The sequence below is a fragment of the Pempheris klunzingeri genome, chromosome 4 (assembly GCF_042242105.1).
Source record: "Pempheris klunzingeri isolate RE-2024b chromosome 4, fPemKlu1.hap1, whole genome shotgun sequence".
NCBI classification, from domain to species: Eukaryota; Metazoa; Chordata; class Actinopteri; order Acropomatiformes; family Pempheridae; genus Pempheris; species Pempheris klunzingeri.
In genome coordinates, this window is record NC_092015.1 from 4962813 (window position 1) to 4986941 (window position 24129).

A 24129-nucleotide genomic window follows, 5' to 3' on the forward strand; every position below is an offset into this window, starting at 1 on the left:
CTAGTTAGAAGATCTTTAGATCCTTATTTTCCTACCTAGATTTTCATCAGTCAGCCTTAATCCAGACTAATGTTACCTGTTTCAGTGCTGCACACATCCAGCCCGCTGATATTTGACATTTATTAGCTAACAGACAATCAATCATTGTTTTATTGTGCTATTATAATATAGTTTTTGCAGTTAGTTATTAGTGTATCACAATATTTGTTAAAAAAAAAAAGTACACAACATGTAGAATAAACCTTTATCAGAATAAAATGTGGTTAAAAAACAATTAATTTCAGCCATAAGCAAAGAAACAAAGATTTGTTCACACTTCAGTGCCTCTAAACTTGAGCTAATATTAATCATTAGACACACAGGCAGCAGAATTGGGTGTCACTACAGCAGAATATGATTTATTGGTGCTTCAGGATAATATTCGGTTGCTGCTGTACAATAACTCTCTGTATTCTTTCTCAGGATCTACCTACAAGTTTCGCGTGGTGGCCATGAACATGTACGGCGAGAGCCCTCACAGCATTCCCTCGAAGCTGTACCAGGTGCCACAAGCCAGCCCGCGTATCGCAGACCGCCCTGTGGTCGGACCTCACATCTCATCCACAGACGCCATCAGTGACACCCAGATCATGCTGCGCTGGACTGTGAGTACAGCGCTGACATACAGCATCCTTTAGACCAGCTGTGGCAGAAGTTTATAAAACTTTTTCTTACTTCCTTAACTTTTTACAACTTGGGCCTTATTTTCATGGGATTTTCATGCCCCATCAGTAACACTTATGTCATGTTGTACTCACCAAATTACTCCCTAAGATCTGGAAATCACTTAAAAAGAGTCAGATGGGGGAATGAAACACAAGCAGTTAGATACAGACTTATTTGGAAGAGAAAGAAAAAGGGAATCCAAACTTGTCTTGGTTAAATATTTACTTACCCTTTACCACAAATGTAGTTGTGTCTGTCACCTGAATTTGAACCACTGGTGGTTCTTTTGCAGCTTGAGACTCAATCAGGCCATTAATTGAGTGGCTGTGCAGATTAGAGCTCCCCTCTGACAGAGATTTGGAGGCCCTGTCCGTCTACGTTTTGATTCTGCTCTCTTCAAAGCTGTTTCTCCTCCTCACAACAGTTTGGGCTGCAGATGGATGCAGATAGTTCCCCACATTTACTTAACCTCAGACAGTCTCATTATTTCCTGAACTTCAGACAGACAGTGCAATCACAGTCTTGCTTGCAATCCTGTACATCTGCTGATAACAAGCCCTGCCATTAGTTGCTGGAAAATTTCCTCTCTTTGTATAGTAATTGCCCACCAGATTGCTTCAGTGTAACGTAATCTTTTTTTCCATCCCCATTCAGTATAGTCCCTCGAGTAACAACAACACTCCAATCCAAGGCTTCTACATTTACTACCGGCCCACAGACAGCGACAATGACAGCGACTACAAAAGAGACGTGGTCGAAGGTAAGTGGAAATGCAAATTTGAGTGTTTGTGCGTCTGTGTTTCCACTACAGATTGAGTGTGCAGCTGGTGTAGATTGTTTGTTGACAGCCCCGTCCTGTCCCGGATGTTAAGCTCGCGCTCTGCAGATAAACTGGGAGCTGGGAGGGTAATGGATACTCAGCAGGGTGCAGTGAAGAGGGGCATTTCTGCCGTTTGATTTATAGAGAGTGCTGTCCCTGGGCAGTAGGGCTTTCTGAAATCTGTTTTTAATAAATGGTTGCCAGAGCTGAAATATGAGCCCGCCCAGAGGAGAGGGGCTCAGGTTGCTGGGTGGAATGCTAACAGTGGAGCCTGGTACAGGGAGGGAAGGGAAGGAGGGTCGTCCTCGCTCTCCGCCCAACTCCTCCACAAGCTCCTCACTGTCAGGGACAAATATCTGCAGCACTGGGTGCCCAGTGGGCACTGCTTTGATGGTTTGAAGGTCAGAACATGTCAATAGGTCGAGGTTAAAAATGTGGTTACATTCAACCAGAAAAGACTGTTTCCACTGCAATTCAGTGAATGTCCTTCAGTGCACACCCGTGACGTGCTTACACTGATATCTAATTATTTAAATGCAGATGAAAAACCAGTAACATGTAAACTAGACACACAAGGTGTCAAAGCCACAGAATTTGCATGTCTTCTGTAGTCGCTTTCCCCTCAGATTAAAACTGCATATTTGAAATCTGTGATTGAGCACAAACTGCTGTTTACTTGTGTTTTAAACGGCACAGAGTGGGTTTAATCTGTAGCAGCAACTTTCTTTTAATGTTAAAATGTACCTCAGGGCAGTGGCAGCGAACATGTGAAATAATTTATCATACTTCATATTAAACAAAACGCCTTATTTCAGCCTCATTTCTTGGAAATGTAGCATTTCAATGTGGGAGATTGTCGTCTCATCTGCGATTTCAGGGCACGTAGTGGAGTGATTGTGTGTGGTAGCGCAGCAGTAAAGTGTGTGTGTGTGTGTGTGTGTGAATACTGGAGGCCAGCCAGGACAAACATGAAGCTGCCATATATGGAGCTTGTCTAGAGTAAGGCAACTGTCTGGGCCCTTGTGGGACTGACGGAGTAAGAGAGAAGAGTGAAGGGATTGGGGGGGGGGGCTGAAGCAAAGAGAGAGAGGTGGGTAAAGGACGGAGAGAAAGCATGAAAGAACCTGACCTCCATGAAAGTGTGAGCTATGAAGAGAGGGAGGGAAGTAGTGATTGTGAGTTTACACAGGGTTTGGAGCGATGTGAGTCAACAGCAGCTCATAGAGGAAGTGATTATTCACCTTTGTCCCCATTTTCTCGCCTTCTCAGGTGTAAAACACTGGCACATGATTGGACATCTCCAGCCCGAGACCTCCTATGATATCAAGATGCAGTGCTTTAATGATGGGGGAGAGAGTGAATACAGCAACGTCATGATCTGTGAGACCAGAGGTAAGACGGCACGAACACACCAAATGACTCATGCGTCAAGCAAACCTCCACTTTATCAGGAGTCCAGACATGTTCCTGAGAAGGCAGTAACTTTAATGACGGGTACGATCGTCATAATTACACGACATAAACGCACTGAGGTTTTTACGAGACCAACAACAATGGTTTGCTCTTTACAGTTTGGTACTGTGTTATTTTTCTTTGTTGCTAGCGGGTAAAAAGCTCTTCCTCACATCCCCTCCTCCCTCTCTGCTGCAGCACGTCAGTCCCCGGGGTCGCCCAGCCAGCACCCCATCACCCCACCTGGCCCCCACCCGCAGGAGCCCCCCAGCCCACCTGGAGGACTCCTTTACCTGATTGTGGGCTGCGTTTTGGGAGTGATGGTGCTCATCCTGTTGGCTTTTATCGCCATGTGTCTGTGGAGGAATCGCCAGCAGAACAACATGCACAGTGAGTTTCTAGAGAATCTAAACTCAAAGACGACGGGAGAATAGTTTCTGCTAACACTGTGAGGTTTTGGATAATACGTTTAAAACCCATCTGTCATATAAGGTATGTTGGCCTCACACCTAGTTTTACTTATTTCACTTTAAAAGGAGTTTGCAGCCCTGGCAAAGAGTTACCTCCATTTCATTTGTCTCATATTTAAAGAAAGTTGGCCCCCAGACAGCTTTGCAGCGTATTCCAAGTGTTCATAGTGCATACATCGATCCCACAGCGCTCGCAAAAGTGTTTGCCGTTGTTGGATGGACTCTTTACCAGACCCTTTGGATCTGTAAATATTTGGGGTTTTGTAGCTTGAAGATTTTGGCTAACAGCTGAGATTGAGTCACAGGTGCTTACTTTCGGTGTTACAATTCACTGGAGCTCACCAACATCAAAGTCACTGAAAAAGAGAAGTGATTTCTTCTTCTTTTTTTTATTAATGCCAGTGGCGATATGTTTCAGAACTGATACCAAAACAGTTTTCTATAACAGTTTGGTGCAGTGTGTTTTATAAGAACATTGCCAAGATAACAAAAAAAAGATGTCAGATTTTGCAAAATTCTGATTTCTATCTAACCCTAAAATCTGGGCTGAAGGTCACATAGAGAAGAAGAAGAAGAATGTGACGGCGTCTGTGCCAAATTTCCGTAGTTGTTACAGGATGATTTGCTATGAGAGAAAAAAGTCCAAACTTTGACAAATAACTAAAAGTGGCTTTTCAGATGCAGAAGACGGACACATTTATTTCTTCTCCAACAGGTTTAAAAGTTTCAAAGAAACATGAAAAACATTTTAAAACGTATTCATAGAACCAAGTTTCTATTTCTTATGATTAGATTTAGAATCAGACGACTGACTAACAACAGTTCACTTAGTTTCACATTTCTAACGGGCTTTGGACAGATTTTTGTCTGTGCTCAGGAAGTTTTACGGCTGAAAACTAAACTTAGTCGATAATGAATACAGTTTTCTTGCTGTGATGAATTATTCCTGGAAGAGGACCTCAAACTGGCCTCTACCTGAATGCTAACCACTCTCCATCACCTCCTGTCTCTGTGCTATAGAGTACGACCCTCCAGGCTATCTGTACCAGCCGGCAGAGATGAATGGGCACGTTCTTGAGTACACCACGCTGCCTGGCTCCAGCCGCATCAATGGGGGCGTCCACGCTGGCTACGGGCACAGTGGCCCCATGTTGCCCCAAGGGTGTCATCACCTCCACCACAAACTCCCCAACGGCTTGGCGCTGCTCAACGGCTCCAGCGGCCTGTTCTCACCCGGCCACCCACACAGCCACGATGGCACCCTGCCCCACAGCACCCGGGACTGCGAGCACTCGCACCCTCACCACCACCATAACGTGAGTGCAGCAGCCCAGACACCACAAAGTGCTCCAAACCTGGAGACTGGCCACCTTATTCATGTCCATTTTATACAAGTATTAAATGACTGAGTGTGGCATTTTACATCAGCAGGTGCTAAATTCACTTTGGCTCGACTTCACGTGGTATTTGTGTTCTCTTGTCAGGGTGGAGGCATGTATACAGCGCTGCCTCAAACAGAGACGTCTGATTGTATGAGCTGTCAGAACCTCTGCAACAATAACAGGTGAGAGAAGAAGGACACGTTATTTCTGGTTTTGTCTTTCATGTTTGTTTATATTGATTATTAGTTAGTGGGTGTAATCAGAAAAAAATCTGTATGCAAATCGAGGCAAGAATCAGACCTGAGACATGTAGTTTGTGAGACACTGTAGTTAAATCATTTATCTTTTTTCATTTATTTAAAGGGATTCCGGTGCACAATCCGCAGCTAGATTTCCATTTTCGATTTCTATTAAATTTTAAGAACTACAGTGAATATTGTCTTCCCACAGCAAGAAGCACAGTGACTTTTAGGTGTGTGGGAACATAAAATCTGGGTGAAACTAGTAAATCAACCGACTCCCTTTTTTTAAAAAAAAATCTGTATTTTTTAGGTGAAATATTAAAAAAAACTGAAATAGATGAGCTCTATGGATGTTGCAAGGAAATATCCTGATATTTTATAAAATGCCGCTGAGCAATAGTGTGTGACCCCATCACACACACACACACACACACACACACACACATTTCCCCTCCTACTAGTCCTGTTTATGTACTTAAGGGTCCCCAGCATCACAGTTTACCCTGTGTGCACCCAGCCAGCAGACCTAATGAGCCCTGTGTTTATTTACCTCCGGCTGCTGGGAAAAGAGGGGGTGTGGTCACAATCCAATCATGTGCCGATGAGTTCAGGGAAACGTGGTGAAGCTCGCTGCGCGCAACTGTCTGCATTTGAGAACTTCACTGGAGAGCAAAACCACAGTGTGTCACAATTATTTAGAGGCAGTGAGACTGGACCTTTAATCTCTGGTTCAACTGTTCAACACTTCTTTGCAGCTGTACTGCAGTCGTGTTAGAGCTGGTATTGTTTTGTAGACTGTTTGGACTATTAACACAATGGTTTTCTGTGTCTGGTGGTAAACCCACAGATATCTGCAGAGAGGAAGAGCGTAGCTCAGAACGTTGTGAAGCTCCGCTGAGAGCTGTCAGTGGGCGAGCACCTTTATAAACCGACGTGTCCCCATTTTCTTTCCATCTCCCTCCGTCTCTGAGCAGATGTTACAACAAGACCAATGGCACTTTCTCCAGCGGCACTCTGCCTCTAATGCATCGCGTGGCCCCGTGCCAGCAGGACGGGCTGGAGATGGTGCCTCTGGGCCAGGTTTCCTCGCAGTGCCACGGGCCCGACAGCCAGATGCACTCTGGTGACCAGGGGGCCGACGCAGGGTGCCAGCCAGACGAGCACAAGGAGTCGTCGCCCTCGCAGCATTCCTGCTGTCTGGTCGGGAACAATGAAAACTGTCCAGCAGACAACACTGGTGAGACACATTTTTATACCAAATGCCCACAAAATATTTCCAAGTATTTTGTCCTTTTCCTCCTCCACCACTTCTTCTTTTTTTCTTCCTCCCTCTGGTCTTTTCTCTGTTATAAAGCACTAATAGATAATGGAAGCATTAGATTCAACTGTCTTTGCATTGAAACACCAATTAGTTCAAAACAAATGTTAGAGAATAAAGCTGTAGGAGATAACTGTAGGCGGGAATGACCTCATCCCTGTCAGATCTGCATGTGATGTTAGATGCGATCTCTTCTCCTTTATTGTCAACGGTGACACTATTTCAGTACTGTAATGAAAAATTTAAGGTGACTGCAAAATTTAAATTATGTTTTTAAATGTTTTCCATGATGAATTGTAGGAGAAACACAGAATAATAGCAATCACACAATTACAATCAGATGGGGTGATGGCCTCTGCTGTAACCTATATGATCGACTGCATAGCTCACTGTAATTTTAGGCTCACAAGGTTACAAGAATAGCTTGATATTTTGGGAAGTGTCTTTGTTTGCTTTCTTGCTGAGAGACAGGTGAGAAGATTGTTACTGTTCTCATTTGTGTGTGGTAAATATAAAACTGTTAGGCAGTTAGCCTAGCTTAGCATAAAGACTGGAAAAGTCTGGAGTGATGTAACGGTGGTGATAAGTGATGTTTAAAGGGTGAACAGACCCAGGGTAGCTGCTCTGTGCTAAGCTAAGCTAACCTGCTCCTGGCCATAGCTTCATATTTACCGCACAAAGAGATATCGATCTGTTCATCAGACTGTTTGTGAGAAAGTGAATAAATCTATTTTCCCCAAATGTCAAACTGTTGCTTTGAGACATTAAAGCTCAAAAACAAATTCCCACTAAACACTATTGTGTAATCAAACCCTGACAGTTCTTCTCCATGGCTTACTAGTAAGTTTTTATATCATTACCAATCCTCATGTTGTATACAGACAAACTATGCAGCATCACCACAAATTACACGGTGGGCCTCTCCAGATTCTGTTCTTGTCTTCTTTAATATGAAGTATAAACCAAAGACTCGCCCCTCGTCTCCCTCTCTGCAGCTGAGGAGGAGCTGGAGTGCGTGGACATGGAGGGGCCTGTGGTGTGCTGGGACAGTCTCGGCCTGCCAGACTTGGACTGTGACGAAAAGCCTGGGTGGATCTCCAGCAGCAGCCTGGTAGGAGAGCTGATCCAGCCCAGCCCACAGGAGGTCTGAACTCAACCCACACACAAACAAACTCCCCTGCAGCGTGGAGGGTTCAGAGGAACCAGGCAGAGAGACTGGACTGTGGTGAGAATCGCAGAGGATGGAGGACCGGCGATGGCGTAGTCAGAGACACTGCATGTTACGGTGACAAGGACACACAGGTTTCGATGGACTGAGCTGAGATGAGCGATGTGGGAAAAGAGAGCGAAGCCAGATGGAGAGAAACGCAAAGAGCAAAGGAAATGTCACTCAAAGACAGAAACTATCTCCCATTGGAGGGAAGACTCTCTTAAAAGACTCTTTAGATGACTTATTTATTTTTTGTAGTAGTAAAATATTATTTCATATGAATGTATCTGTTTTAAAGGAAAAAAGTTTGTCTTTTATATTATTTATGCCTTTTGGATGAGAAATACTTTTTATTTTTTGTTGTTTTGTCCCTCTGTGTTCCACTTGAGTGTGGAGATTAGCAATTGTCCGTGTAAAGTTTTGTAATAATATAAAGAGAAGATATGGAAGAGTAAACAACAACCTATTTTCAATGTCTTTCCTCCACTCCTTCATGTGCAGCGCCCGATGAATGATTGCCATAGTGAATTTCCCGGCCCCAGTCCAAACCCATCGATATTTCTGGCAGGCCTTTGATGTGGCTCTGTGATGGGCTGTTCCACTGCAGTGACCCCTGAACGGGGTGAACACTCCCTTCACTGTTCAGATTAAGGCTGCTGCTCTTTGCTTCAGTGAATACTTGATAGCTCATCACTTTACGCAAAATGCACTGTTGCTTTTAGAGCGCCGTTGACCTACTGGCCCCAATCTGTTAGAGAAGAGGAGTAGTTACATTAAAACAGATTTGTTAAGCGTGAGCATACAAATCGTTGTATGTTAAAACGGCTCTGCTGCTAGTTAACAGAGTTTTAATGCACTGGTTCACCCAGATCACTGTTTGTTTTGTTACTTAACCCTGATAAAGCAGATTCATACCATATTGCTGATAAAGACGTAGTCCCATGTTGTGAGCACTGATGTCTGTGAATTATCAAGAGGGACAGGGACATTGTTTAACAAGAAAAACAAGTATTGAGTTTTTCAAGCAGTGCAAACAAAAACTTCCATAACCTCAGTTTTATTGTGTTGGCGGCAGAAAACTAAACTTTAACATATGAAACCGAAACTAAATAACTAAAACAAAATGTATTGTTTTGCAATTTGGGTGAACCGACCCTTTAAGTAATCACATATTGGGAACGTTGGTCCCAGTTTAAACATACTACATTCCATGATTTCTGGGAACTGAGGGTTGCGTTGCCAGTTTGGAGCTGCTAACGTGCAGACCTGTCTGGTGTCGCTGTAACATCTTACTGTAGAGACCACAATGGACAGTGGCACATTAGAAATGGGAGGAGGGAGGGTTGAAATGAGCGACTCTGTCATCAAACATCACCGTGTGCCGCTCTCGATGTGTGAGAATACTGCTAATCACTCACTCACAGAACAGTTGTAATATACTCTTCTCAGGTTTCAGCCTGCTTTTGCCAAACCCATTTTCTGAAGGCTTAAACCCATCCATTGGTTTTAAAATAATCTCCATGGTGTGCTGGCTGATTGGAGTTGATAGGATTGCAGCAGGCAGATGACAGGGCTGGCCCATGCTTCACTGAGGATGACTGTGGTGCAGGCTTTCCATGCCTGGTGCCTGTCTGCCTGTGTTTGTGCCAGAGTCTGCTGCCAGTCCTCAGGCCCCGGCTCGCCTGGCATGTCTCCTCCCCCTGATGGTATACGGGATATTCCTGGCACCCGGATTTACGCGCCTGCTGCTGAGGCGTGGCGTAGCCTCTTCCGGCTGTTATTTTTAGTCTCGGAGACTGGTGGTATTCGTTCAGATGACTTGACTTAAACTCAGTTCTTTCTCATGAACAGCCTGCCTGAGTGTTTTAGATGAGCGCTGGCTTTTTTAAAAATATTTTTGAGGTATGAATGCAAAATATAAAGTGACTTACATCCCAGAATGATGGAAAGAACGGGGAATTCTCTGCACAGTCTCATTAAGTTTCCTTTCATCTTTAATTTTAGTTCCATTCAGCAGCTCGTCGGAGTGTCCATTATGACTCCCTCGCTGCCATTAGGGCGAAAAAAAAGGAACGAAACAATGGGAAGGAAATGAAGCTGGAAACGAAAGAGAAATGGTCTGGGGAGGGAGAGGGGATGCTGACAGATGCAGGCTGGGCTGATGAGGAGAAGATAAGGGCAGGGTTGTCTCTAAATGAGCTGCTTCTCCATCTCCCACGTCTATCAGTCGGCACCCTCCCTCAGCCCTGCCCTGCACCCTCTACCCACACAGCTACACCCCTTCATTAAGGAGCCCATGGGAACAAGAAAGCTCATTGTCCACCCTGGAATTTCTGCCCCTTGCTGCAGAGCCGACCTGTTAACGCCGTTCCCTCTCCCCTCCGCCCACCATTCTTCCTCTCTCTCTCTCTCTGTCTCTCTACAGCGCTCCCTGAATGAATGCAATTCTTATGAATCAGGCAGTGTGTTGTTAACTGGCCTGATTCAGCCCTGGGTGGGTTTATCCTTGAGATGTCACAAACTACAAGTGAAGCAAGTTGTGTTTGGACGACCTCCAGCAGCATTCCTGTGGGTCCCCTGATGAGCTAACACGACTACTAATCTATGTGTTTCCTTAAGGATATCAGCTATTTATTTGTCTTGCTGCATGAAGATGTCACTCAGCTAACATTCAGTTGGGATTTAATGCTGGTGTAACAACAACATTTGCAGGCTGCACCTGTTGGATATAAAAGGGGGAAATCAGTGTCATCTTTATCCCAGCTGCTTCCATTTATCTCCCCCCATTTTCTCCCTGTCAGCAGACTCCACAATGTCAACATCATCACATTGTTCTGGATCAATAATGAGCCTACTGATGACAAACCTGCTTACCTGAGACGGAAATGAATTCACATGAGTCAGAAGAAATTATCCTGGTTGAAAAATAAATCTACGTAGTCATTTTCCTTCACCAACCACTATGAGATGATATGTTTATTTCATACGGATGAGTTATTTGAGTGAAAATGCGTTTCATGTGTAAGGATTTCTGTCCAGGTTTATCAGTTCAAAAGAGCTAAAATATTTCCCAGAAATTATTCAGGAATAAGAAATGATGGCCTCGGACGGCGTGTCAGTCTGGTCTGGATGTGTCACAGTCTCTCACTCTGTTGAAAGCGACAGCTCACATTAGTTGAACAACGAGCACAATCTGATGCACTTCAAGAAAGAAAAACAACGCAGCAGGGTGCTTATTAGAATTAAGTAGACACAGTAATGAACAATATATTTGGGGAAAAAACAACCAAAAAGTAGTCTTGTCTAATGAACACGCTATCCAGATGGTTTTAATAATCAGCACAATACAAGAGTGGTAAAGTATTTGAAATGGAAACCACGACCTCACGTCTACACGGTGTCACGCTTAGTAAGTTTATATGGCTACAAAGATTGCAGGAGACAATAGCTCAGTCTTTGTGTGATCAAAGTGTTTCAGTGTGTATTACAGCCCAGTCTGGTGCTAAAAAGTCTCTGCACCCAGTGACAAAAAACTTCTTTTCTCACTAAACTCCTGTGGTATTTAACCCTGTCACCAATAGATTAGATACTTGAGTTACCTGTTTCTGAGATTTCTGCCTCCACCCCAACACAGCACAGGTGAGTGGTACGTAATTTATGATGTTCCCTTCAGCGTTCGTATGAGACAAACACTTCCACAGGTTGAGGAGAACTTCCCAGGATGCATTAACTGATTTTGACGTGCACAATTGGTGTGGTTTCACTTCAAAAGTATATTTTCATTGGTGAAATTATTGTGGTGGGGGCAAAAATCTCACAGACAGATATTTAATCCTAATTGTAATCCTTAAAACTATCTGCATGCTTGATCTCACAAAAGATAAGTCAAGAATTGAGAACATGTTTTAAGGGACTTTGAAATCTGTAAAACAGATGATTTGATGATGCACACGCTGGTCGTGAATCTTGAAACATTAATGCAGCACGCTTTTTGAAGTGATGAGACTGATGCAAAACAGACCGGAGAATCTTCCTCAGTCATCCTCCACATCCAGCCGGGTGAAGTAGAAAGTTATCCTGGCCCCTTCGTCTGTATCATACAAAGCCTGGCAGGTGTACATCCCCTCCGCATCCCTCTGAAGCTCCTCTATCACCAAAGCGGACGTGTTGACGGGTACCTGCATGTGGCCCGGGCTGCTGGACTGAGAATGGAGCTTCGGGCCTTGTCCGTAGTTGTAAGCCACTGCTACGCTGTTATCAGTTCCTGGTTTGGTGAAGCCCCAGATGAAGATGGTGGGCATGGTGGAACCGCAGTCCAAGGTGACTGAGCCCCCCACTGTTGCTGTAACATGTGAGCGAATATATTCCACCTCCTCGGGGTCAAGTATCTCCAGACCTGCAACACGAGCCAGTCGGAGTCAGTTACTATTACTGTAAGGGAAGAAAAGCTCACGTGTTGTTTTCTACACGACGACAAAAACAGCCTCTTCAAGCTCAGTATTGACAGATGTTTATTAGTTAATGTCTTCAGAAAACTTTTACAAGACCTCACAGCTCGTTGGGAATGGACTGCGTCAGCTCATGTGGATGAACAACACGTAATTAAACACACTTGTAGTTTATCTTCCTCTGGCCTCTTACACAGATCTTATTTCATGGCCCACCCTCTGGCTCCACCGTGCAATTTGACATAATAATGACAGCAGTTTGTGATGAAGAGAAAGCCTACTCGCCTCGACTTGTCCCCACCTCAACACCTTTGTTGTCAAAAGTAAGCTGAAGTACAATGAGCCTTTACCTTGTAGAGGAAGAGCCAGCCAGAAGAGGAGCAAGCAGAGATAAGGCATCATCCTCAGACTCCCTGTGGTGCCTCAAAGCTTCAGCTGGAAATCTCAAGTCAGGAGGCTATTTAAAGCCTGTGACAGTGGCGAAAGCGTGTCTCCGCTGCGGTCCACACTGCTGTCCACGCTGAGAGTGACTGAGCCGGGCTGGGGGACTGACAGGCAGAATTCTTTCAAACTACACTGAATTCACTTTAAATTATTCATCAATGCCTCCACCTCCCCAGTGTCGCTCCATTTTGCCTGTCTCTCCAGCTCTCCACTCATGACTGGGCTAATGGCTAAACCTGAGAGCGAAAGGTGTAGGGTGTCAGGATGATGCCATCGCTTCATGTATTATTGAATAAACCGGTGGAGATAGCCTTTTTAGAAATTCCATCGCTTCCAACATGAAATGAAAACCAGGGCCCGGCAAGGTCGGAAAAATGGCGCGCCGCCTCCCATGCAAACACCTGCGAGTTATTATTTGTTTTATGAGAGGCATGCAGCAAGAATAACATCACAGCTGATTTATGTTATCTACTGATAACTGGTTTTCTTGACTCTGGGACAGCATTGTGTCATCTCTATGCTTAGACATGTGTGAATCACTGAAGCAGTGCACATAGACACTTAAAAATGCATGGGTTATTTTTGCATAATTCATGTATTATGTATATCAGTCCCAAAACCATTAAATGCTTGTTGAAGTAGGACGCTCATGTAAGTATATCTGTTGTAAAGAAAAAAATGCCCTGTTTAGACTAGATTTAGGAGGAGACAAACAGTGAGCATCATTAGTGGTGCCACGCAGCAGCCGCTAGTAAAAACTCTGTTTCCCAGAGCCTCTGGCTGATGTTTGGGCCTGCTAGCTACAACAGAAGAGGCTGAAGCTGAGCTGAGCTGTGCTGCCCTGCGAGCAGCCCATAAACCTGCTCTTACTGGAGGCAGCACCAGACTGAGGAGAAGGCTCTAATTAGTAAGGACTTAGTGCTCGGCTCTTTTGGGGGGAAGAGGAGGTCTATATTTAGAACGCTGCTGGAAGACAGACAGATGTAATAAAAATGCAATATAAAACAACATGGTTTCTGAGGGCAGAGTGGTCTGGCAGATGAAGTTCAAAGATATATCAGTGAAACACTGACAAGCTAGTAAACACATTGCACAATGATATTTCTACTAAATTTGCCAAAACATGAATTGCAATGGAAAAAAAGTGACCTGGAGATAAAGCACGAAAGACAAACACGACACAGAAGGAGTCAGTCAGGAGACTGCAAGAGAGGGTTGCACTAACGTTATAGTCCAAAGAGTTTGCAGCTTGTCTCGTTTTACAAGTTTATGAGGAGCTAACAAATTTTAACTTTGTATTTTCCTTTGGAAACAACTATCAACTCATTGGAAGGCAGTTTTAAGTAATTTGCACTGCACTGGCCCGAACCCCAGGATATACAATACATGTTATTAACTGTAAAGGGCAGCATTTGGCATCTCGACCCACAGGGCTCCATTAGAAGACAAATAATAGTAATAATATGTCTCTCCTTTATTACTTATAAGTGATACAGTGTTATAGGAGAACCGGGGTAGTTGTTACAGTTCATGTCACACTGCATGGTCAAACATCGCTGGTTTGATTCCAGCTCATGACATTTGTTGCATGTCAGAAAACTTGTTTTTACACCACAACCATCAGTTATGACACCTGAGCAAGTTCCATTCACTTCAAGAGGGCTGTGAGATATGGTCCAAAGCTCTGGGAGTAGCTTGGGAAGCTGACCGTGCTTTATGGGCAGAAATTGGTTTTAGCATTTGCATTCGAGTTGATATTGTATCTGATCTGCGTTAAGCCTGAAATAAGCAACACAATCGTCCTAAATATAATATTTTTATTTAGTGCACAGCTAATATTTAAGCCCATTCCAGCACAGCTGGGCCACTGACAGAACCGTGTTGCAGCTGCTCCACCAGGGTATAATGTCCAAGCTGTGACAAAGGAGAGGGGGAGTGTGATTTGTCATTAATGGGACCAGTAAGTCCTGTTCTGTTGGACTACAAGCTGACCAAATTCTTTACTGGTGAAGCACATCCTTTCTAAGCGCTGCAGTCCTGCACATAAGGGCCTGCCACATCTGCTGGCTGCCTGCCTGATTTTCTGCCTGGCTGCTCGAAACTTGAAAAAAAAAAAAAAAGGGAAGGAAGAAGACCAGGCGACTGGAAAATGTGAGTCGTTGCAAAACAAAATGTTTTGGATGGCGGTCGGTGGGCAACAAAGGGAAGGTTGCATCTTATCTGGACCCTTTTAGCCCCATAAAAGCTCTCAGGTGCAGTGCCCTATTGAGCGGATCCAGCCGGGCCAAACTCGAGCGACTTTTTTTGTTCTTGGCAGCAGATGAGAGAGCAGAATCAGACCCAGATAGCTGGGACTATATAGGGATCTGCGTAACACATTACTGCCACCCCAACATGTGCCACCCGCCCAGACTGTAAGCGCTTGGCAACTTTATGTGAGAGCAAGGCTGGCAAAACAGGTGGGTTTCGTGAGCGCGCCCTATGATTAGATCAGTCATTACCACTGGCATTGTTGAAAGCAAAGTCAACCTCTCATTTTGGAGGACCACCTGTATTGGAATGTGTTACTAAAGCTTAACAGCAGATGATTCAGTCTCTGGATGAGAGAAATAGTCTGTGTTGGCTTGCAGTGAGGATGTGTGTTTCCACTTATCTAATGAGATTCTGATTTTCTTTTATTTTCCTTGATTTTCACAGTGCTGTTCAGCCACTGTGTTTGTTTTTGTAACTCGGGTTTTATCAGAGGCGTCCAGTGTCCAGCAATGTTCACTTCCTCTTATTTGTAAGTGTATCTGTGCACCGCCGTCCTCGGACTTGAACCCATCTGAAGCTGGCTGCAGCTGGGAGGTTTCTTCCTCCTCCTCCTTCTCCTCCTCCTCCTCCTCCTCCTCCTCCTCCTCCTCCCTGCTTTTTCTTCAGTTGACAGTCGTGTCAGGGACCACACATTGAGGAGGTGGAGCGAGGCTGTTGTACTATTCTGGTAGACAGGCTAACATATATTAACCAGCCTACCATATATTTCTGCTCTATTATCATTTATCTGCCAGGCAAGTAGAGCGGAGGTAAGCAAGGCTGTGCAGAGCCCTGTGCTCGTAAAGCACAAAGGTCCTCCCCCGTGACCTCCATTTCCCTCCTGGCTCACTCATCTCATAGCCTCAGACCTCTCCACGCTGCAGAGGGCTCCCTGTTGGGCCTCTACCTGAATCACAGAGCAGAGCACAGCCACAGCTGACTGGCCTTGGGACAAGGGCAGCAGGAAGGGGCCTCTCTCCTCCACTGAGCCCCAGGAGCACACAGGCACAAAATATTGTTTTACAGTAAAGCTACGGATAACCTCTGCAGCCCCGCGGCCATGCACAAAATGTTTTTCTACTAAAGTTAAGGTTTATTGTGGCACAGGAATCAAGTTTTCTTGCAACAAGTGACAAAATAGGCAGTTGGGGGGGGTGGTTTCACTTGTACTTGCACCACAGTTTCAAATACATAGAAAATGCTGAAATAATACTCAAAATATTACAATCAAGTGATTTACGTTGGAAACAAATATCAAAAACAGAGCATCATGCACCCATAAAATGTGAACTATTGCTCCAAGGCAAAAAGCAGATGGATATGTGAGTACTTTAGGAGAAAAACAACATGTCTGAACTAATTCTTCTTTTAAACTTGTGACAAACTTGGATGAAAAAGCCAGAAACTCACAGACAAGCAATCTTTAGTGCTACAAAGTGTCTGACCAACAATGGCCACCGCTGTCCCTGGAAGAATTTAACGCTATCCAATAACAGACATGTTAATGGCTGAAAACAAATGCACTGCTCTTTATTTGTTACATTTGCTTTGTAGTGAGAAAATTCGTTCTGGTTTTAAATCAGTGAGCTCAGCTGGTTTTCAAAGGCCTGTGGATACATTTGCTCTCTCAGCCAAACTGGAGTGGACCTGATGATCAATTGCACCGCACAAAATTTAGATCATAGCAAGTCCTTTAGTTTAATGTTCAAAGTTGACATGTTGTTTTCCTCAAACAACGAAGAAAAATCTGTCATTGGGGTGAGATTATTTAACTTGTTCCCAATTAAAATCAACTTGTGTAAACAATTTACTCGAATCAAGTGTTGTTCTCTTGAGACTAGAGGAAAGATCCGCTTATTCCGCCTTATTTCAAGATGTTTACACTCCCAGAGTCCTGTAACAAGAGAACCCACGTTGGATCGAACAGGCGTTCTCTCAACTCTACTTTCAGAAGTTTTGTTTTGGTTTCAGAAGGATGCGATGTTAAGACTCGGCATGCTGCTAAACAGGGTCTCGCTGTGGTAATTTTTTACAGTGTGCTGGTCTGGAGCTTGCGACATGCTAGGTCGGGTATGTAAACCACAGGAGCACAGAGGGCCTGGCACTCTCCCCCTCTTGAGAAGCAGAAAGCAGGTCCATGTCAGGCAGCGTGCGTGAAGTCCTGGATGAGCTGACCTGGAAAGAGCCAGATGGGGATTGGAGTTTAAGCACCATAGAGGCCTTCTGCAAACAACATATGGAAAGGCTTTGGTGGCTAATGTAGCGTGGAGTATTTATGTACTGAGCACAGACTTGACCACTGTCCATCAGGATCCGGGGAGCAGATATGCCACATACAACCACGACCTCTGCAACCATTACCGCAAGAGCACCTCGTCTGGACCGGCCCACCCCGAGCCCCCACCCTCACAGCACCGCCCCCCCCTCCCTCTCCAGCCTCTCTCCCCACGGGACCCTCACACTGCTCCTGGTTCAGCTGTTTAGTGTACAGTAGCTCATACCCACAATCCTCTCTGAGCAGGTGGTCTGTCATAGGCCTCTTTGTTTTCTAGAGTCTCCCATGGCAGCTGAGGGCAGAGAACAAGAGGAACGTGTAATAATCCAGCGCTTTAGGCTTTTTTGGCTGCGTTTTCTCTTGTTTAATTCATTTAGTTAGAATATCATCATATCAGATTTGGAAATTTGGGGAATGAGGTTGACACAGCGGTTTGCTAAATGAATATTTAATACGGTGGTTTTGCATACTGTGTTTTACAAAGCCTACAGGGCCACACTGAAGGCAGCAGCGAGGTCTGCTTTGATGTTACTACAACGAAATCAAGTGTGTCTGCAGTAAAAGAGGAAACACAAATGATTTAAAGACATTCCTCTTGATCTTTAAAATGTTCTGTTACTATTGGATCTGATGGCGTTTGTGTAGTTGTGAGGTCAGTGGGAAGTTACAGAAGTTATGAAATACCTGTATGAGTGATTTAGATAATAACCGCTCACAAACATTGTCCTGTGTGAATGTGTTGTGAGATCAGTGGAACTAATGGGAATTCCTGGAGGTACCTACAATCATAGCGTGCTGTACAAAAACGACTAGAAGTGCTGTTAAGTCAGCAGTGTGTGATGTGTAGTAAATGGAGTAAAAGATGCAGAAACACGGGTGTTTAAATTGCTCACGTGGCTTTTTTTTTTTCTCTTCAGTGTCACATTTGAACGACACATTTCGGCGTCGCAGTGACTTTTGTTTTCTCGCTCAAACATTTTAAACTGCTGCACACTTTGTATTATTATCCAATTTATCACCAGATGTACGGCAGCAAATTATCCGACTCTCTCAACAGAAGCCAACACTCTGAACGTCGACAATTTAAATGCTGAGACGTTTCCCGAAAAAACAAAGATTAGCTTCAAAAATGCTTCAAACATGACAGTGAAATTACTATTTTGTTTCCACTGGTGTAATGGGGAAGTCAAACATGGTTTAACTCCTTCATCTTTTTGACTACAAATACATCCAGCGTGTAATTTACAAACACACCATTGATTTGTATAAGTCGGGGTGTGAATGTGCATGATGCTGGCTGGCATTCAGTGATTCAGGAGTGGCAGAAATCACAGCTAGGGAGGAGGTTTAATAGTCTTTAGGGTAGAATATCTCGGCCTTAACCAGGATCCCAAATGAGGTCACTTAGTATTCAGAGAGAAACATTTCTAAACTTCACAAATATTCATCATTTATATGAAAAAATAAGCTTCAAAATGCATCAACAATTCTCTAAAACAATTAAGAGCTTCTTCCAACAACTTCTTCTTACAACTTAGTATTACTTATAGGTTCATGAGAGTTTCTGGAGCTGAAAACGTGTCTTTAGGATAGAAAGTGTTGAGAACCTTGAGGAATAAATACATCTATAATCTGTGGTGACTTCATGAAACCACCTATGACCTCAGCTAACATCAAGTCACTTCATAGCTGCTAATATGTTCATGTATTCCCCCCACCCGTCTGTCGGCTCAAGTCTGATCCCCTGCAACTGGTGATCGGCTTTCACGCTGACATATTCATGAAATGCAGCTGACGTTGCTGCAGTGAAAAAAAAACACTAATGAAATCACTTTTTCGCAGGAAAGGGAACAAAAGAAACAGATCTTTACCATTGAAGCTTCACAGCCACTTTGAATGAGTGAAAGCAGCGTTAATCCCTCACACCGTGTTTTAGGAAATCTCGCCAGCGCAGAGAAGAACAGGAAATTGTGTTCCAGTGATTTAATTTCAAACTGATGCATAAATGTTGTCGTATCTTCTTCTCACAGTGGGGGAGTTTGAAGTTGGAGACCTTTTAGCACTGATGTGAACAACTTTTCCAACACGGGCGATGAAGTTGTTGACGACTCAGGTGTAATTCAGATATTATTATCATTTAGCTTTACCATCGTACATTTGTAAATCCTAACCATATTTTCAATGAATACTATATGATAATGTATGTTTGCATCACAAAATGTCCTTTATACATTAAAAAAAAATAAATTTCAAGAACTTTCCTGCAAGCTTTTATGACTTGACTGGAAAGTTTATTTAATCTCAAACACCTCAATGTAACTTGTGACAGATGTTTCCATGTAAGACAAAGGTAAAAGCCATCAGTGAGAGACTAATTCTTGCCGTCTTTCTGTTCCCTTCAGCCACTTTACGAGCCTCTAAAATGGATACTCGCTCATTCTGGTGAGTGGTTTCTGCCATTTATATGAAGGAGGTCATGAGCGCTTTTAGGGTGGGAAAGGTGACTGTTAAGAGGTCAGTAATTTAGTCCAAGTGACTGTTGCTTTTGTTCCTCCTCTCATTATTTGGATCCTGTGAAGATTATGAGAAGAAAAAGACTTGTGTTGTCGCAGTTGGAACATAAAAAGTTTTTTGTTGTTGAATATGAGCAGATATCCAGACGATCAGTGTTTCCCATCATGGATGAAGTATTAAGTTTAGAGTGGTTGAGCTAAAGTACAAGGTACAGCTTACCTTTATGTTTACTGTGCCCTTTAAAGGGAAATTTGAACATACGTAGATGCTGTGTAAATAATTTCATGTTTCACGCACACATCACAGCAAAAAACAACATAAAACCGCACCTTTTTCACAATGCTACACTGCTGAGACTGTCACCAGCATACCACGATATGCTTCAATTCAGTTCACATAAGCAAACAGCAACAAAGGTAAACAACAAACTACAGTACATAGCCTATGAATTTTCCACAAATCTGTGACGGGCTGTATCACACACGTGTAGGTTTCTGCTCTTGCAGCATGGTTTGTGTAAGGTAAAAACATTAAAGCATTACATTTTTTCAAAAGCAAACTTGAACCCCAGAGTGCCTTCCCCATCTGGAAGCGGTAGAGGCTTGTCTAAAAGATAAAAACGATATGAATCGCTGCTGGCAACTCAAATGTCCAGTCTGGGATCAATTACATAGACAGGATTCAGAGAGAGAGAGAGAGAGGAGGGGAGCACAGATTCTATATCATGGTCTGGTCCAGCATAGGCATGTAGCCCACATACACCCACACACACACACACACACACACACACTAAACAAACTGCTCTGTGACCTGCAGCTTGTGTGCACGGTTCCCAGTGTCTGGTTATGGATTGGCTGAGACCGCATGCTGCCATGTTCCCGCCCCACTCGCACACTGCATTTAACAAGCAACTGATGGCAGTTCCAGATGAGGCCACTCTCAGCCAGCTGCTCTGTCATGTGGGCTTGGGCAAGCATTTCTGCCAGGATCAATAGAATAAACTGGTTGTCTCTTTTATGGCCCTGTGCAGTTTTATCGCATAAAAGAATCTCATACAAACATGTTAATCGTTCAATTATTCCTCAGCTTTATGTTCAATGTCCAAGTTTGTCTAACATTTCTGTACCCAGAATTAATTTGGCTCAACATCTGCCTCGCAGTCCTGGCGAAATGCATTGTGGGACGCTTAAGATGGAGGGGAGGAGGGTCGTAATGGAGTGAATATGAATAACACAAACTAAAAACAGACAGCACAACCAGGAGGGGAGAATGGGAGAAAGACAAAGGGATTTAATAAGATCCAGACTGTTTTGAGCTCTCACTGTTTCAAAGGGAGTGCTGAGCACTGTGTTTGCCCGAGCAGGCAGGGCACTCGGGGCTTTACGAAGGGTCACAGCAACACCTCCAGTCTCCATAACCTTTTTTAGGGTCAAGCCTCAATTCACAAATAGTGCAGGACCTCACCTCATGTGGCCCCATTAAACTGCATAGGCACGGCCTGCGCTGTGTCTCCCATTACCCTCACAAATGTAAATGTGCACCGGTGCATGGTGGGATGTTACATCGTCGGGCACTGATATTTTGATTTGTAGGCCTCTTACATATAGTATCAGAGTAGTCATCTTTAATCTGAGTTAGAAAAAGACATTTTTTTTAGTGTAATTAGTTTATGTAAAACAAAATGACACATAAAAAGCAAGTAAGTGAACTGTTTCCTGTCCTGCAGGTGTTGACTGCATGTTGATTAGAGGACAGAATGATGTTCCTAATGACTGCAGGGACATCTTTTCTTCTTTTTTCTTACTTTTTAGCTTTCCTTTCTCTCCATGTTCACTGCACTGGGTGTTTTATATAGTGTTGACATATAGTGTTTAATATTAGTATTAATACATCTTATTTATAAGCAAACAATACAATTTGGAAATTGTTTGAAAACTATTTAATATTGATTGATCTAATTTATTTAAGTTTTAATGTTTTGTGGTTAACTATTTGGCGACTAGTTCAGACACACATTATCCAACATGGCATCCAAATGGCACTTCAAACTAAATCTGGATTTGCCAGCTTTTGAAAGACCACTGCTTCTTCTTTTCCTGCTTTTCGGTGAGTCATACCTGCCTTTGTGCTAAGCAAAGCTGTCACCAACAGAAGGGAGCGGTGACTGACTGTGACCATAATTAAAATTCATCAGAGTAACTCTACCGCCATCTACTGTCTGCTCTGCTTTTCCACAATGGGAAGTGTGCAGATGTTCAGTTGTGTTGTGGAGCTTCGTGTTGATATTTGAGCAGGTGGAGATTAGTCTGAACACCAGTACGATGAAAGAACTAAATAAAGCTATATCATTGTTCACTGACTGCAATGATAGCGAAGAGTGTAGAGCAGCTAGTTTTGTCCGTATTGGGAGTAAATGTGAGATCAGACCTTCTGCAGTTCATCCAAAGACGCGCCTGAGTCAAAGAGCGCCAGGATATCGTCTTAAACCTGTGGTAGAGTGCTGTGATTCCTGCTTAGTGTTTGACTAAGTCACGAAGGAGTTAAGCGTGCTTTCCAAGCTCAGTGTGGCTCACCTGTAAGGATCATGGGTACTTTGCCATCAACAGGTTCATGGAGTCTAGCTTTAGTTATAGTATCCGTGTAAAATCATCCTGTCCAATCTCATCATGTCCAATAAGGGAGACAAGCTTTGTGAAAACCTGAACAACCCAACTGAACATCACTTTAATTCACCTCCAACCTAATCCAGGAAAACACGTTGGCCATCTACTGCGTTGGCCACATGGGTGTTTAGCTGTGCCAACAACTTTGATCATAGCACAAATAAGAAGTGTGAATGTGAAGATTAGGTTGACTTCCACAAGAACCAGATGCTCATCTCTCCTCAGTAATCAGCAATATTACCTTGTGCACACAGTTGACTCGATTAAATGCATCACAAACCCTCAGTTGAAACATCTCCGGTCTGACTGAAAGAAGCTGCTCCTGTCTCATCACTGGCAGCTGAAACGAGTGGCAGCAAATTCTGGTCCAATTTCTTATCAATGTAAATCCGTTCGGCATCAATCACTGCGTGGTCTGGCTCTGCCTCCTTCTTTTCTGAGCTGTTTGTCATGTCTGTGTCTGCTGGCTGCCCTCCATCAAACACCTGTGTGATTTTAAAGGAAGGGCAATATGAAAACACGATTGTTGCTGACTTCTCTCATCTGGGAAACCACCTGTTTGAGATACCGGTCCTGTACCTGCATGAGCCGCCACGGCAACCGCTTCTCCCCGTTTACACCACTGTCAGGCTGTCAGAGAGACTGAACAAGCAAACTGCACACGTTTATTAGATTATTCAAGCTATTTATCAACGTCAGCCACTGATGCTTCATTGCCATGTTGTTTTCCTCGTGTTGATCCTTTTTTGTTTGAGGTATTGAAGATACTATGATACTATGACTGATAATGACAATATTGTATGTCAAGACTGACGCAGTGTTTCAATGTGGTATATAGATTCAATTAGATTTGTCTGCCTGTTTTTGCACCTACTGTGTCAATTCTTTTCTTGGTTATTGTCTCATATGTTATGCGTTTGTATGCATAATTTGGTGCACAGCCTTTTCTGCAACAGCAAATATCATTACATTATGGGTGAAGTCCAGCATTGAAGCACATTATACAATTTCAGTGTGTGCCGTGTGCAAAAACATGTGTATCGCATAAAAAATACTTTAATTTATGTGAATTCAATATGAGAAACTAACCTGAAGAAGTATAGTTTAATATACTATGTATAGTACATTATATAGTATGTATAGTAAGAGCACACACACACTCACACACTCACACAAGCTATTGTCTGTTGAGTACATGGTGTTCTTCTCAGATGTACTCCGTATCCACTCTGAAAGCGGCGGCAGAGATTGTAGGTGAGGGACTTGACTTCCTACATTGCTACACACAATGGCAGGGGTAGCGTTTGTCACCACGGAAACCATTCGTTTCTTGGCAACATTCCTATCATCTCTAGCCGACTTTAAAATCAAATCTAATGATGGGATTCCAGCAGTCGACTGAGAGAGGAATGCTTTTTGAGCAAAGTGCCAGAAAAGGCTTTGGTGGTGTGAAAAAGCACACAGGTGAGGGGGGGGGGGTGTACAATAATGAAAACTTTTGGTCCCTGCACCAAAGGGTCTCCTGCACTGACTTCTGGCAGCTACTGACAGGTGGCTTAAGGTGAAAACCGCCGTCGTCATCCATAATGATGAGCGTGGAGAGGGCTAACATGTGTCTCCATCACTAAATGTCAGCGTGCAGCAGTGGCTCAGCATCAACTTGTTTACACACATTAGTAATTCATCCACTCACAGCGACCTCTTCACCTCCCTCTCAAATAAGCACAATTTTTAATTAGTCATTTGTAAGTGGCTGTTCAGCCTAAAGAGATCAGCTACCACTGTCTCCGCTTGTAGTCAATACATTACACCTCTACATTTAAATACCTATAGTTTTGTCATCATTATTACTATTGTAAATTCATTTTTCTTTCAAATCTCATTATTTGCATAC

The 24129-nt window shown here is 43.6% G+C and overlaps 3 protein-coding genes across 3 annotated transcripts in view; 2 read left to right on the forward strand and 1 right to left on the reverse strand.

Moving 5' to 3' along the window:
- The window catches only part of cdon (cell adhesion associated, oncogene regulated), a 30743-nt gene extending 22365 nt beyond the window's left edge, over window positions 1–8378 (forward strand). The window contains exons 12-19 of the mRNA XM_070829590.1: window positions 463–644; window positions 1360–1465; window positions 2795–2917; window positions 3176–3367; window positions 4468–4763; window positions 4932–5011; window positions 6046–6308; window positions 7385–8378. Coding sequence (XP_070685691.1) covers window positions 463–644; window positions 1360–1465; window positions 2795–2917; window positions 3176–3367; window positions 4468–4763; window positions 4932–5011; window positions 6046–6308; window positions 7385–7539 — 1397 coding nt within the window. The 3' untranslated portion in view covers window positions 7540–8378. The remainder of the gene's footprint in view (window positions 1–462; window positions 645–1359; window positions 1466–2794; window positions 2918–3175; window positions 3368–4467; window positions 4764–4931; window positions 5012–6045; window positions 6309–7384) is intronic.
- treh (trehalase (brush-border membrane glycoprotein)) overlaps window positions 1–24129 on the forward strand; it is a 141089-nt gene that overhangs the window by 66153 nt on the left and 50807 nt on the right. The gene's annotated exons all lie outside the window — the stretch shown is intronic.
- LOC139200615 (uncharacterized) lies at window positions 10703–12483 on the reverse strand. Its single transcript, XM_070829953.1, has 3 exons — window positions 12398–12483; window positions 11621–11995; window positions 10703–10748 (listed from the first exon to the last, which is right to left on the reverse strand). The coding sequence occupies exons 1-2, from the start codon at window positions 12447–12449 to the stop codon at window positions 11634–11636; spliced, it is 414 nt and encodes a 137-aa protein (XP_070686054.1). The 5' UTR covers window positions 12450–12483; the 3' UTR covers window positions 10703–10748; window positions 11621–11633.